Source organism: Malaya genurostris, chromosome 2 (genome assembly GCF_030247185.1).
Source record: "Malaya genurostris strain Urasoe2022 chromosome 2, Malgen_1.1, whole genome shotgun sequence".
Taxonomy (NCBI): domain Eukaryota; kingdom Metazoa; phylum Arthropoda; class Insecta; order Diptera; family Culicidae; genus Malaya; species Malaya genurostris.
In genome coordinates, this window is record NC_080571.1 from 128,066,197 (window position 1) to 128,080,660 (window position 14,464).

Genomic DNA, 14,464 nt, shown 5'->3' on the forward strand with positions numbered 1-14,464 from the left:
TAGGTGGATTAAAATAGGTTTTTTGGTTGGATTTTGAGATTAATTGATAAGTTATTATCGAAAGTTTTATGACTTTACTCAAGTTTGATCATCTAAATCAAATCTGTATGTGAACTAAAAATTTCAAATTTCATCCGAGATTGTCAAGAGTATTAGACAATTTGAAATCATATGTTTGATGACAACACGTGAATAATCGTTTTTCTTACAAGCTGATTTAGCGGTAGCGATACTTGCCAATGAAAAATGAAACCAAGAAAAGGAGGATTCTTTCGGAAATTTTCATATCGGCAGTAGTGATTTGCAACATTTTTATCGTTTATTCAATAGTACAAATAGATATCAGCAATAAAAGTATACTCGGAGTAGAAGAAAATCGATCTCGAAGTGATTACTACTACTTTTTTTTAGCGTAAACTACGATTAAACATGCAACATCTTCAGAAATGATGTGAAATTTGGTAAGGTTAGGTTTTTTCGGATCAACATTTTTTTAAACAGAAACCAGTGTAATGTTGATTACAAGAATGTATAACGATCGAGTATTATTTATTTTGGATACTTTATTTGTTATTTCCAGGCATTTGAAAAATGGTATCAGAATAAGTTTAATGCTCTATTCTGATTAAACGGTAGATTTCGCACAATGAACTAAGATCAACATTACCACCTCAGAGTAAAATCTTTTTCTTCAACTTCTACTATGATTTTTGAAATGAATTTGCCCGTTTTCAAAAGAAATCGTTGAAAAGGTGGAGTAATTAGAAATTTTCCTACCGATTTGACAGCTCTTGCTGAAAGTATCATCCGACGACACGACCAGGCACTTCGAAGAAAAATCGCAATGAAAAGTGTTCGTGAGCGATTTACCGCCAGTTACCAAAAATATAGCGACCCCTTGATGACGATCAAAATAATCTTCTTGAGCAACACTGTTTAAGTTGCTACGAACTAGTTACCAAGGAGCCCCATAATAAATAAACAAACCAGTCGAGAATGTTTTGAAATAGTTTTTTAATTTAATTTTTGTGCCATCAGCGTAAAATTAAAAGAACTCAGAAACTAAGATTGTGAAAGTTGCACGAGACACCGCGAGCTATCGGCCGGGGACTGGTACCCCTGAAAAATTTAATTATTAAATACGACAAAGTTAGACGATTTCACAATACGCTAGGTATGAGGAATGAATTAATAATAATTAAAAATAATTAATATATAATTTATCATGAATTAGAGAATTATCCTGCACCTGAGCCCACGTTCAAAAGTTGATCATGAACGAATTTTAATATTAAATGATACATTCATCTATCAAGTGAAGGTTACAACGTTCTTTTTGTATTCGCGCCGACCAGAACAATTTCCAAATCTGACACTAAATGTAGTGCTACGATAGACAGGCTTCATTCTATATAATCATCAAGTTACGGCCTATATTCTGCTTGGGAACCAATTATAAATTTATTTAAAGTAAATTAAACATGAATTCTATTTATAAGTGTATTCGCATCTGCATATGAAGTGCAATTGCATCTCGTAGAGTAGTACTGATACACCGGATTGACTCAGCTTTGTCATTCATATTTCGGTACTAAATCATTAGATTGATAATAAGATTTATTATGACGGATTCAATGACTCTTGCAGTTTGCCAACATTTTAAAACTCATTTATTTAGTATGCTAAAATTTTAAAACTCACGTCACAGATCTGATCTGAAGACTGATTACTTTGAATTATTTAACAAGTATCAACGGATATTGAAATGTTATGTGAAACCGACAACTTTGCCGCGAAATAAGGATCTTCCACCTGTGGCAGCTTATTTTGTTTACATTCCTCAAGTCTTCAATATGCAGTAACCATGGTTTTGGTAACTGTTATTCATCAACTTGTGTTGCCAGTTTGAATAGTTTTTCAGGAGATTTCATTTTGACATTACCAGTTACTGAGGGGTAGTTCAATTTGCGATACAGTTTTGATAACCGAGTGGCAGGTCGTGTCGTCGTATCATCTCTAAACAAGCAGCGCCTCTACATTTCAGTTTTGCGACAATAAGCCAATCGTGCAGAGATGCCAGGTAAAAAATTCAAATATCTTCAGTCAGGGCTGCAAAAGTCGCGACGAAAAAAGGTCGCGACATTTTCAACAGTCTGTAAATTTTGACGAACGAAAGTCTGCGTCAAACTTGATTTTCAAAAGTCTGCACAGCAAAAAAATGTCTGCAGCACTATGTACGAAATCCGCAGATTTTCAAACAAATCTGCAAATCTGGTATCGAGTCAAAAAATCGGTATAAATCGTATAAATCCCAATAAATCGGTATAGTTGGCAGCACTGCCACGAGTAGTCACAAATAGCGTGTTGAGCATTGGCAACTCTGTTTACAAGCCGCTTTGTGTTTTTGTGTGTTGTTTCGAACCAAACTGAAAAGTTTCATTATTCTCTGTAATATTAATGTTTAGGATTCATTTCTAATCTAAGCCGGCGCAAATCGTGATGTGGTCAAGCGAGATTTCTCTGCAGTTAAAAAATGTTGTAAACATCAAAACAGATCTGCAAGAAAGTGGTAATAATGAGTGCTCGGAAGAATCCAACACACAGATTAGTAAGAATGGTAATTGTGTAAAGAGCATTATTATTTTTAACATTTGGTTTTAGATATCGGTGGATTTCTCAGAGATGGAGCGCTTGCTTGGAAATCTAAAGGATCGTATTTGGAAGTGTTTTGTACCAGGACTGGAGAGAAGCAGCTTTCTTACAGTTTTGATTACGATATTAAGTAGGTATGGATATATTGAATATCTTTTTTGATTTTGTATGTTTTTCTCTAACAGAACTAAAAATTGTACAATTTGCAATGTACAAGAAATGCAAATCGAAGGATGTAGCCCATGCTTGTTAGTAGTAGGAATTCAACTGCAACACGATCATGGCATAGTTATTGTATTAAACTTTCAAAGGGTGCGTATTTTAGGGCGTATTGATGTTAATGAACAGCTATGTTATGTACAACCCATCTGCAAGGCATCTTACGTCAGAGGTCGAATATCATCTTTCGATGAATGTTTGGCTATTGGTACGGCATCTGGAAAGGTTTGGTTGGTGGATGCTTGCTTGAGACATAACGAAGATTGTGAGTAAATTGATATGTTTCGTTGGTATATTTAGTTGATTTATTTATTTTAGTGGTATTCGGTCATCAATTATCTATGAATAATTTACAAAAAAATCAATGTCACATTGAGTTTTCCACTGCAGATGTAGAACAAACTTCAATTAATCACACACTTGTTTGTCAACGCGGAATTTATTTTGGTTTGCAATTGGAAACTGTAGAAGAAGAACAAGTTCCAGTAACTACTATAGTCGATCTTACTTCTCTAAAAGCAATTGCTGTAGGTTATGCTAACGGTCAAATGGTTATATATGATCTGATTGATTTGCACATCATTCATATTGCTCAGCCGCCTCACGATAACACTCCTATCATTAGTATAAACTTACTGGAACCAACAGATGACCCAAAGGCCTGCGTTTATGTTTGGGTATTTCATGCCGGAGTTAATGGTGCTTTCGCAATTATGCATACTTTAATGTACGAAGAGAAATATGGCGATAGAAGGGGAAACGTATATGAGCGTTTTATATCATGCAGTCCTCGTTTGAACATACTATGTTATGATAAAGGTAGCTTTCCCATTGGAATACAGTCTATCATGAAAAGTGTAAGCCAGGAAGAGGAAGTGCTAACGTTATGTGCGTTGAGTTGGATTACTTCAGATAAATCTACCAACATTTTGGTATTTGATTTGAATCAGTGGTATAAAGCGGAAATGCCATTTACTTGTGATTGGAGGCATGACCTAAACCATACTGTTGTCTTTAATGTGAAGGATGTCGCTACAAATGTATGTTTAGTTAAAGAATCCCTCATACCCTTTAGTTCGATTCATCGACCGGAAGAACATTTCTATCCAAATTCGATGAGTTTTGGTAGGTAATTGGAATATAATTAGATCTGTGTGATTATTAATTTACTTATATTACAGATATACTTATATTGAACAACGTAGAATGCAGTCGCCACCATTGGACTGGCCTCCAAAACAAAATTTTAGAAAATTTTGAGCAGAATGGATCAAGTTGTCTTATAGATCCAATTCGATTTTATACAGTTATGTTACGAGCAGCACTAGTACCACAGTTTATTGACAGTAATTTTTCTATAGACGCATCTCAAGACATACAGAGAGAATTTTTGCTCTCGGTTGCATTGGAGTATAATTGTTACTCTTTATTACGACAATGTGCACTAAACTGGGCAGATGGAAGCCATTTAGGGCATGACCCGAGAGAAGGAGTTTCCCTTTCTACCCTAACCGACTGGGTTTGGAGTCGCGCCAAATCATTGAAAGCAATAAGCAATACAATGTGTGTGCCGCTATTCGATCTTTCTGGGCGTCGAATTGATTGTGGGACCCAAAAAATGCTTCAACATTGTGCAAAACAACTTAGACAGCTTTCCAAACTGTATGACATTATTCTTGTTCAATGCAAGCAGTACATTCCGGACAAGAGTAAGTTTATAAAACGCTGTCACAAGTGATTGTTATTAATGTATTCAATTTCAGTCTATAAAAACCTAATATCACAAGCAAAATCAGTTAAACTAGCAGCCGATTATCAAGAAGTAGTTCAGTGGTTGTTGAATGTTGGATTATTACCGGAAGGAAACGTTGATGGTGTTAATTTATCGGATGAATTTTTACTCGTGCCATTTCCATATCAAGCAATTCGTTCGTATTACGCTTCTCAAAGGACTATGCTCAATGATAAACGACCAGAAATGGGTGATCAACGCAGTATGGAAGAGCAAAGTTGTAAATATCTCTTCATTGACAGTTTCATTGAACGCGAATTTCTTGGTGAAACATTAAAGAAAGCTTGGATTGAAAACAATGCATCCGGTGTATATCCGCCAAATTCGATGCAAAACCTGTTACGATCATTACTTATTCAAAATATTAACATTGAAACGAAATATGTTTTGTTGTGTTACACTTTTATGGATATGACTGCTGTTATGTGCGATGGAAGGTAAGGAAACTATAATTATATTCCTAAATATTCAAAATTTAAGGTAGCTACTTATACAAATTTCTATGCGTTCTCGAAAATAGTGACCGAAGTTGAAAAGACCTGTTTTAATTCACCTAGTGGTGTGATGATGAGTTTCGCATATTACTTATATTTTCATAAATATCTAGATGATCCTGTCAAAAAATCTTGCAAACTTGACAGAATCCTTTGCTCTAAGTGACGGATTGGAATTTTAAGCACAATTCACTCGCTAGTTCCGGAACCGGAAGTCGGGTCCGAATAAGAATCAATAATAATCTGTTGTACTATAAGACCTTTCAGTGTAAGTTGGTGAAAATCGACTCTGTTATATCTGAGAAAAATGAGTGAAGGAACTGAAAACCGGTATTGCCAAAGTTGGTAGCAAGCATTACACCACTAGGAGGAGTTATATATGAAAATTCATATAATATAATTGTCTCCAATTAAATTTCTCATATATATGGGACAAATATGCTTGGAACGGTAGTACACCTCAATATAACTGCAATGCCGGGCTGTTACCTTTCCCGGCAAAGCATGAAATTTCGATGCAGGTCTTTGCAAATAAACTTCAATTCATTGAAATTCTTAAATTTTCTCAAGTGATTTGTCTCAATTTCAGCACCGTATAAAAATCACCCATCGGTAACAAATATTTGCACTGTGATTATGGTTTCTTCAACACGGTCGAAAACTCGTGCTCATGTTTGCTCGGTGCCGATTGATTCGCTTGTGTTTTCAAACCCGAGCATCGGTGTTGGTTTTCGTTTTCTTTACCGCGTGTACGAAATCGAATTCCGCAATTAATCGGGTCAAGTGGCACGCAATGTTGCACACATTCTTAGTGTAACTAATACCGTTTTCGTTTATTGATCAGGGCAGCTCGAAAGCTGACCCAGAATCGCCTAAACAATTTTTGAGGTGTTTGTTTTGCCAACCTGGGGTTGCTCTAGATCGGACTCCAATCGCGTAGTTTCGCTCTGAAAATTTTCTCGGGTCGCCACACGACATGTTTGCGAGTTTTTTTTTTTCTTTTTTTATGAGCTGTTTAGGGCGCGTTCCACGTGTTCGTTTTACTCTGAGTCAGAGTCGCCCGCGTGTAGGTTAAAAAACGAGAACGGTATAATTCATTCATTCATCTTCAGTGCGAACTTGCTTATAAAACTTACACATGAAATTGCATGAAATGGTCGAATCTCATGATTATTGGATCAAAGGGAATGTTAATGGGGATTTAAAATCACGTATTTAAGCTTTTTGTGGATACATAGTGTTAATCATCAACGAAAATTGATCATTTTTGGAAACATAAGCAAAACAAAGTCTTGGGATTACAGCAAATTTTGTGGTATTTGGCATTTCTGTTTCAGCTGACTTCGTAGTCGGATTTCTAATGTACTAGTACTACGATCAATATGTTCGATCCTGAATCCTTCCAGATCGGACCTCGAACATATGACAGCTGGCTTGTAAGACCAACGCCTTGAACTGCCAATCTGGGAAACATTTCGAATATTATTAGGGTGAATAAGAAAGTTTCTTTTGATAGAAAATTATTAGATTTCGATATTTTATGAAGTGCAGGGTTGATGAAGTATAGAGATGATGCTGGTTTATGAGTAATGAATTGTGAGTTGTTCGCGAGAAAAAAAAACATTCTTGCTGTTGCTTCTAGGTGATTCGTTACCGCTAGAAATCATCGAAAAAAAAAACAGGAAAGTACTAAGAGGAGAACTGAGCTGAGCTGAAGTAGATCGCTCGAAGTTGCACTTCGTGCTTGACCGAATGAGTGGAAATGTACAATGAACAAAGAAAATGAAACTTACTTACTCTTTCAGTCGTAGACCACGCGGGTCTCTGCTGTATACAGGAGGCGTCTCCATTCATCTCGGTTCATGGCTGTTCGCCGCCAGCACGGTAGCTACGAAGGGTTCGCAGGTCGTCCTCAATTTGATCGATCCATCTTGCCCGCTGCGCGCCTCTCCTTCTTATACCGGTCGGATCATCATCATTTTAACCGGGTTGTTCTTCGACATTCTAACAACATGACCGGCCCACCGTAACCGCCCGACCTTAGCCGTTTGGACGAGGGTTGGTCCTCCCAGCAACTTGTGTAGTTCATGGTTCATTCGCCTTCTCCACGTATCGTCTTCCATCCGCACTCCGCCGAAGATGGCTCGCAACACCTTCCGTTCAAAAATACCTAGTGCGCGTTGATCCTCCGCAAGCATTATCCAGGACTCGTGCCCGTAGAGGATAACCGGTCTAATCAGCGTTTTGTAGATAGTTAACTTCGTACGACGGCGAATTTTGCTCGATCGAAGCGTCCTGCGCAGTCCAAAGTAAGCACGATTTCCTGACAATATGCGTGTTGGTAAGCACGATTTCCTTCTGTCATTTTCACTGTACATATCCTCTCACTCCTTACTTTTCATTAAATGATCAATAACGACGCCGGCTACGACCAAAGGCTGTGCTACCGAGGAAAATGAAGGAATGTTAGTCCGATACTCGTTGTTTCTAGAGACCGCGGGTACCACTGTATCTCCACGAGCATCACGGGATATGAGATGTGTTAGTAGGGAGGGAAAGAGATCCGGATATGTTTTGGTAAACAATATGATCTCAATAAAAGCTGATTTTCAATACTCTAGAGAAATATAATAAGGCATTATAAGAAAGAAAAAATAAAAATAAAATAAAATAAACACTCGCGGATGGGTTTGCTCCAGACCAATTGTAGAATTGTAGACCAGCTTGAACAACACGATTGATTTGTAAATTTTTACACATTCCATAGAAATCTGATAACACCGACAATTATATGCAGACGGCGCTTCGAACGGCTAAAATCGTTAAAATTTGGGGTGGTAAATTCTCAGTTTCCGCCACTTTAGTTTTGCGAATCAACATTGTTCATTAAATAGCACTCTCACTACTAAACACACACTTGCCACACCAGCGCTTTCACTCAAAATAACTGTTCCGACCAAATTTTTAACTGTACGTATCAAACAATACATTGATATTAGACTTTGAGAGCATTGATATTAGACTTAGACACCGCATCGTACTCCCAGTGATGTCGAGGAAATCCCACCCTAAAACAGGAAAGTACTGAAGGGAAATCAGTAGAAACTGTGTGAAAATTTAGGTGGGGTTGCCTTAGTCTAGACTAGTCTAGATCTGAAAATTATTATTTGACAGATGAAAAGTTATCAAAGCTTCTGTAGATCGCTTCGAGCAGATCGCGGGTAAACGATCTTTCTAACCCTTAGAATAAGTTATACCCTTGAATAAGTTAGTGCTGTGTGATTGGATGATCTGGACGATGAATAGTCAGCAGGGTCGCCGAGAAAAACAAACGGGCCCGGGAGGATTTCGATACGGGCTCCCTTCGTTTAGTGAGCAAAAAAAACTTCTTTACTGTACCTTGAAGTATTGAACGAGCAAAAAAAAAGTCCATGGATGATTTGATTATGAGCAATACAAAAGTAAGACATTTTCAAATCTTCGAATTTCCGGGTCCCCTGAAAAAGTCCGGGTCCGGAGCGAATCCCACTTCCCCCTTTCGGCGGCCCTGATAGTCAGAATGGCCGAGTTGTAGTAGTCTTTGTATTGAACTTTAAATAACAAAGTAAAACATAGATTTGGTCGCACTGAACCTACCAATGTAACACAATTCTGAGATACTAGTTCCGGTCGAGAGAGTGTGTGTGAGAGAGAACTAGGAAGCAAGTGTAACATGATCGAGAAAAGCACTAAGAAGCCAGACTGGCACTCTATCATTGATTATCTCTCGATTATTGTATATCGAGTTTCCGAATACGGCCACAGTTCAACATCTGCAGATTCTGTATGGAAGCCAACTACATCGAGGAAATCTTCCAGACGTTCCTACTGATAACGAATTATCGGGCAGAGAGGATCAATTATATGCGGGAATCCGTATTTAGGAAAAACGAAAGCAGATATCGGATTTGCGTCGAGAGTTGGCGGCATGTGATGCTGCTTTATGCAGACAACCGGATTTCCTGGACGTCAAGTACGGGATTGCAAAGTTTTCCAGCAGTGATTCCTAAGATGCTAATGAATGGATTACCGACTTTGAAAGAGCTTGCGATGCAGTGAACGGACACGATTTTTTCAAGCTGAGATGTATCCGACGAATGATGGGTTCTGGTACGGAAGCGGTTCTTGCGTATAGACAAATCTACGACGTATAAACAGTTCCGTGACCATTTTTTGGCTAATTCGGTTATATGTACTCGGTGACAGAGGTAATTGACAAACTGCGAAAGACTACCTACGATTCGACGAAAACTTCCGTTATGGGCTACATATTGAAGATGCAAGAAATCGCCGCTAGAGCAGACATCGACGAGATGCAGACAGTGCAGTTCATAATTGATGGATGCAGTGATGTATCCTACCAGAGACATTGCATATCTGAAGCAGTTGGCGCGGCGCTACACGCAACTCAGAGAAATGTATCCCGTTCCGTCTTCGTCGACATCTAGTGCTAAATTGAAGACCATCAAGGCAGAGCCATTTCCGATAAAAGTTTCCGTTTCTAGTGTACGTTGCTTAAATTGTTCCGGTACAGGACACTTCTCGGCAGACTGTCGTTAGTTACGTCGGGAAATCGGCTCGTGTTTCCGTTGCGCTTCCACTTAGCATAAAATCAAGGATTGTCCCAAGCCCAGCGCCTCACAGCAAAGACCAGGTGGCATCGATCAAAGAAATTGTACATGACAATACACAATTAAAGAAATTGCACATACCGCTAGAAGATTCCGTTAACGACGAACTAAGCGGAGTCCTTTCGGAGATGAACATAGTAAGTGTTGCATTCTCCTCTAAAAAAAATGTGCAGCCTCCTAATGTTTTCCTTTCTGTTTTCGTTACGGGAAGCCTAATCAATTCAGAAATCGTCAGTGCCAAAGAACTCGATACCTAAGAGAGAAGAATTTCCGGATACAGAAGTAATTCCCCTTTATGTTTCTACGGAGTCATTCCGGGACTCATTACATATCGCAATCGATCACACATATTGAAAATTTACGTTGTACCAGACCACTTTATTGTTCATTCTTTGTAACTGGGCTGTTAGTTTTTAGTAAAATTTAGAATTACTTGTCCTCACCAGAAGTGGAAATATAAAATAAAATAAAAATTTCAGGTGAAGTACTACATTGTATGTTTAGATCGTATAACTCTAAAGACTCTAATTCTCCCACCTCTTGTATCAAATGCCAGTCTGATAGTTTTGGGCAGGCTGATGGTATTAATTTCTGTAACTACACTGCGACACGAGTTCGGAAGGTTACGGAGGAATTCTTTTCCAGCAACAAGATGATCGTAAATTCCATCCAATAGGTTACTTTTCGCACCGTAGAACACCTCCCGATTCTCGATACCATAGCTTCGAGCTAGAAGCTCTGGCTATTATATATTCGTTGCGCAAGTTTCGTATAAATTTGGAAAGAATTCAGTTCAGACTGTAATTCTCGGCTATGACTTTAAACAGAAAGAGTGTTAATCACAAAATAGCGCGATGGGCCATCGAACTCGAGAATTATCACTACACCATTTATCACCGCAGTGGTAAACTGATGAATCATGTTGACACTTTAAGCCGATATCATCCATCCGTTTCTATACACACATCGAGTAATTCCGTCCAGTTAGTTTCAGGAGTGAGTCCTGATGATATTGCTTTTCAACTACAAATCACTCAAAACAAAGATGAAAACATTGTTAAGATTAAGGAAGAGCTAGGTAAAGTTCCGGTTAAAAACTTTTGCTTTAGGATGGATTAGTTTACCGCCAGGCCGATGACAGGGTGTTGCTGTATGTCCCAAAAGAAATGGTGACGAATGTGATAAGGGAGACACACGAAAAATATGTCATTTAGGAATTACGAAGTGTATTGATCAGATAAAATTGCATTATTGGTTTCCAATCAACTCACAATAGTTGATGCCTTTATGAATCATTTTAATTTATATGCAGTAAACACAACTAGTACCAAAAAAATCTGTTCGTCTCTCGATACATATTTCGAATATTACAGTCGGTCTAGGAAGATTATTATCGATCTAGGTACTTGTTTCACATCATTGGAATTTGGTTCATATGTATTGGATGAAAACATCGACCGAGTGAACAGAGTCCTCAAATCAATGCTTGCTAAGGTATCATAACCCATTCAGCACTCCAAATTGGTCTAAACTTTTGACTCGTTATTCTCCTTGTATGTTACTGTTTGAAGCCAATCAACGCGGTTCGTTGTAATACGGAACGTTGACACGACAACAGGTACGGATAAAAAGTTTATTCCCAATTTCAAAGGTCCATATCGTGTTCACAAGGTTTTACCCGATGATTTATACGTCATTAGAAATATTGAAAATGGGCAAATCTCTCAATTACCTTATGACGGTATCGTAGAAGCGGCACGACTGAAACAATGGGCTGACTGGCGCGATTCGAGTGAGGAGTACCCCGAATATGTAGTTAATAACAAAGAGAAAGCAAAAGAATTGCAACACTTTCCAAGTTTCATTTTACTAACCCCGGGCAGATCACAGTTACTCGATTTTTCTAACCCTTAAAATAAGCTCATTCTTCAATAAATAAAATCACGCTCCAATAAACGTACTACAAAATAATAGAGTCATGTTTTAATTCTTCTATACTTTCAAATAAATTATGTTTGCTTATGGCAAGGCAGTAAGGCAAGCAAGCGCCTTGCTTTTTTTCCTTGACTCCAAAAAATTGTGAAAACACCATTTTTGAGTTATTTATGGTTATCTCAAACTTTAATCAAAGATTTTTGATCATATTTCCTATTCCATCGAATAAGAATGATATTGATAATTTTGGCACAACTCGAGGTATTCTCGATTAAAACCTTATAGAGCTACCAAATGATAAATTTTGAAAAGAAAAACCTATAATCAAGTTACGTATTCACCCCAAAAGATATCCAATAAGATCCGCATTCTTCGTTTAATTTTTCTTTAAAAAATCACATACACTAGAGAAATGAGTAAATATGTGGTTGAACTCAACGTTGGTTGTATTTCGAAGACCAATGTTGCTTAACCACAATATTTTACACACACACGGTTACCATATAAAAGTTGCTCGAATTAACAAAAAAAACCTGTTTTAATTCACCACCTAGTGACGCCTTTCTCATATCGATCATACTATCATATATAATACTGTGGTATTCTTCGAAATAATTTTCTCTGGTTATTAAAAGAATAATCGGAATCGCTTTGTTTGGTCGGTTACTGATAATGACTACCGATTGAAGTAATTTTGATGTCGAATTAGAAATTTTTTAACGTTTTTCGTTAGTCCCCTTAAGTGACGGTATACAATTTTTAACACACTTTACCCTAAAATTTAGGAACCGGGAGTCGGATCCGGATGAAATTCGGGGATTCCGTTTGGGACCACAGGACCTTTCGTTTGAATCCAAGTTTGTGAAAATCGGTCAATAAAAGTGAGCGAGATCCATTTGGGAAAATATGACCACTATTTCTGGTGCTTCCGGAATCGGAAACCGGTAGCCAGGATAGCCAAAATCAGTTTGTTTGACCGTCTACTAATACTGAATATCGAACGGAGTAGTTTTGAGGCCGGCTTAGAATTCTTTTAAAATTTTTGTTTTGCCCCTTTAAGTGAAATTTTTAACACACTTTACTCTATAATTCTGGAACAGGAAGTCGGAGCAAGATGAAATTTTAAAGTTTTGTATAGAACCATAGGACCATTCATTTAAATTAGTGAATTTTTACACTAATCACCTTATAATTCCGAAACCGGATGTCGGATTCAAGTAAAATCCAGAAGTTTCAAGAGACCATTCATTTAAAACTAAGTTTGTAAAAATCGGTCACACTTCTAAGAAAAATTAGTACGCATATTTTCGTTTTTTGCACATTTTACCCCATAACACCGAAACCGGGGGTGGAATCATGTAAGGTGATAAGTGACTATCACCTCCTGGTGATAAAGAGGTGATCACCAGAATGTTTGGAATCACCGAAGGTGATCACTTTTACTATCACCATCATCGGAGATTGAGCCAACTTCACTCCATTTATCACCTGTCAAGAAACGTCGATTTTTCAGGAGTAAAATATGAATGTGGCGTATACCGTTGATATTAGGAGGAGTAACATATGAAAGTGGCGTATACCCATATAATATTTAAAAATCTAAATTTTTATTCCTACAGTTTTCAATCCTTTTCATTAATTCGAGTCATGTTTATCAATGATGATTTGTATGGATCGAAGAGTAACGTTGAAAAAAATTACCTCGCGAGTATGGCAAACTGCGCAAACAAATAAAAAATTCACTTGTTGGTTTAATTTAGTGCCGATTTTTATTTTTCAATGGAAATCAATGTCACAGTCAGTTCTTTGGGATAAATTTGCTTGCTTTGAAATGACACGAATTGTTAGATCTTCTCGATATCTCACAACGGATGGCATTCCACTCGAATGAAATTTTTCCCACCGGTATTACGAATATCCACTATGATTAGCAGCAACTAATTGTCCAAAAATATTGCTTTATTTAGTTTAACTCACAAGAAGAAAATTAAGATCGCAGTTTAATTTTTTTTACTCGTTCAATTGAACGAGACTGATTTATCGCACACTAAGTCTCGGCCATCTAATTCTACTGAAAATGTTAGCATAGATTTGTTATGGTGTTACTTTATGTGCAACAGGAGATGTCTACATTCATAAACTTATCACTTTTGCAGAAAGCAATTTATCTTTGACTCCACGAATACCCCAATGATATTCCTTCAAATAATAATTACAACATAAATGGATTGATTTAATTGATAAATACTACCGTTCATTCTAGGAATTCTTTAAACTAAATAAACTAAGTTACTTTTCATTTTGGTATTAAATTTTGACACAATATCAGTACCAATTTTATTTTAAAAAATTATCCTCTCCGACCAATATTGGTAGGTTATGTTTGTATCAGTGGCTTAAAAACGGACAATAATTTATAAAGCCACTTCTCAAGAAATCAAATCACTACTGAAAGTGATAACTAAATTGCTATCACCTCCATTTGGACATGAAGGTGATTAAATCGTGGTGACTATCACCTTACGTAATGCCAACGTTTGATAGTGATGTTAGCCTTTCAGCAGTGGTGACAGAACTTGGTGATTATCACCTTACATGATTCCAAATTTTCAAAAGTGATAATCACTTGGTGATAATCACCTTACATGATTCCACCCCGGAAGTCAGATTCAAACAAAATTCAGGAAGTTCTAGGATCACAA

The 14,464-nt window shown here is 37.3% G+C and overlaps 1 protein-coding gene across 3 annotated transcripts in view; it reads left to right on the forward strand.

Moving 5' to 3' along the window:
* The first annotated feature begins 2,375 nt into the window (after positions 1-2,375).
* The window catches only part of LOC131427880 (protein ELYS), a 42,909-nt gene continuing 30,820 nt past the window's right edge, over positions 2,376-14,464 (forward strand). Inside the window, exons 1-6 of one of the 3 annotated variants that reach the window (XM_058591439.1) lie at positions 2,376-2,608; positions 2,662-2,782; positions 2,838-3,136; positions 3,190-3,996; positions 4,053-4,580; positions 4,635-5,100. In XM_058591439.1, coding sequence (XP_058447422.1) covers positions 2,500-2,608; positions 2,662-2,782; positions 2,838-3,136; positions 3,190-3,996; positions 4,053-4,580; positions 4,635-5,100 — 2,330 coding nt within the window. In that variant the 5' untranslated portion in view covers positions 2,376-2,499. Of the gene's footprint in view, positions 2,609-2,661; positions 2,787-2,837; positions 3,137-3,189; positions 3,997-4,052; positions 4,581-4,634; positions 5,101-14,464 lie in introns of those variants that run through there. The other 2 variants (XM_058591440.1, XM_058591441.1) reach the window with 2 other exon arrangements.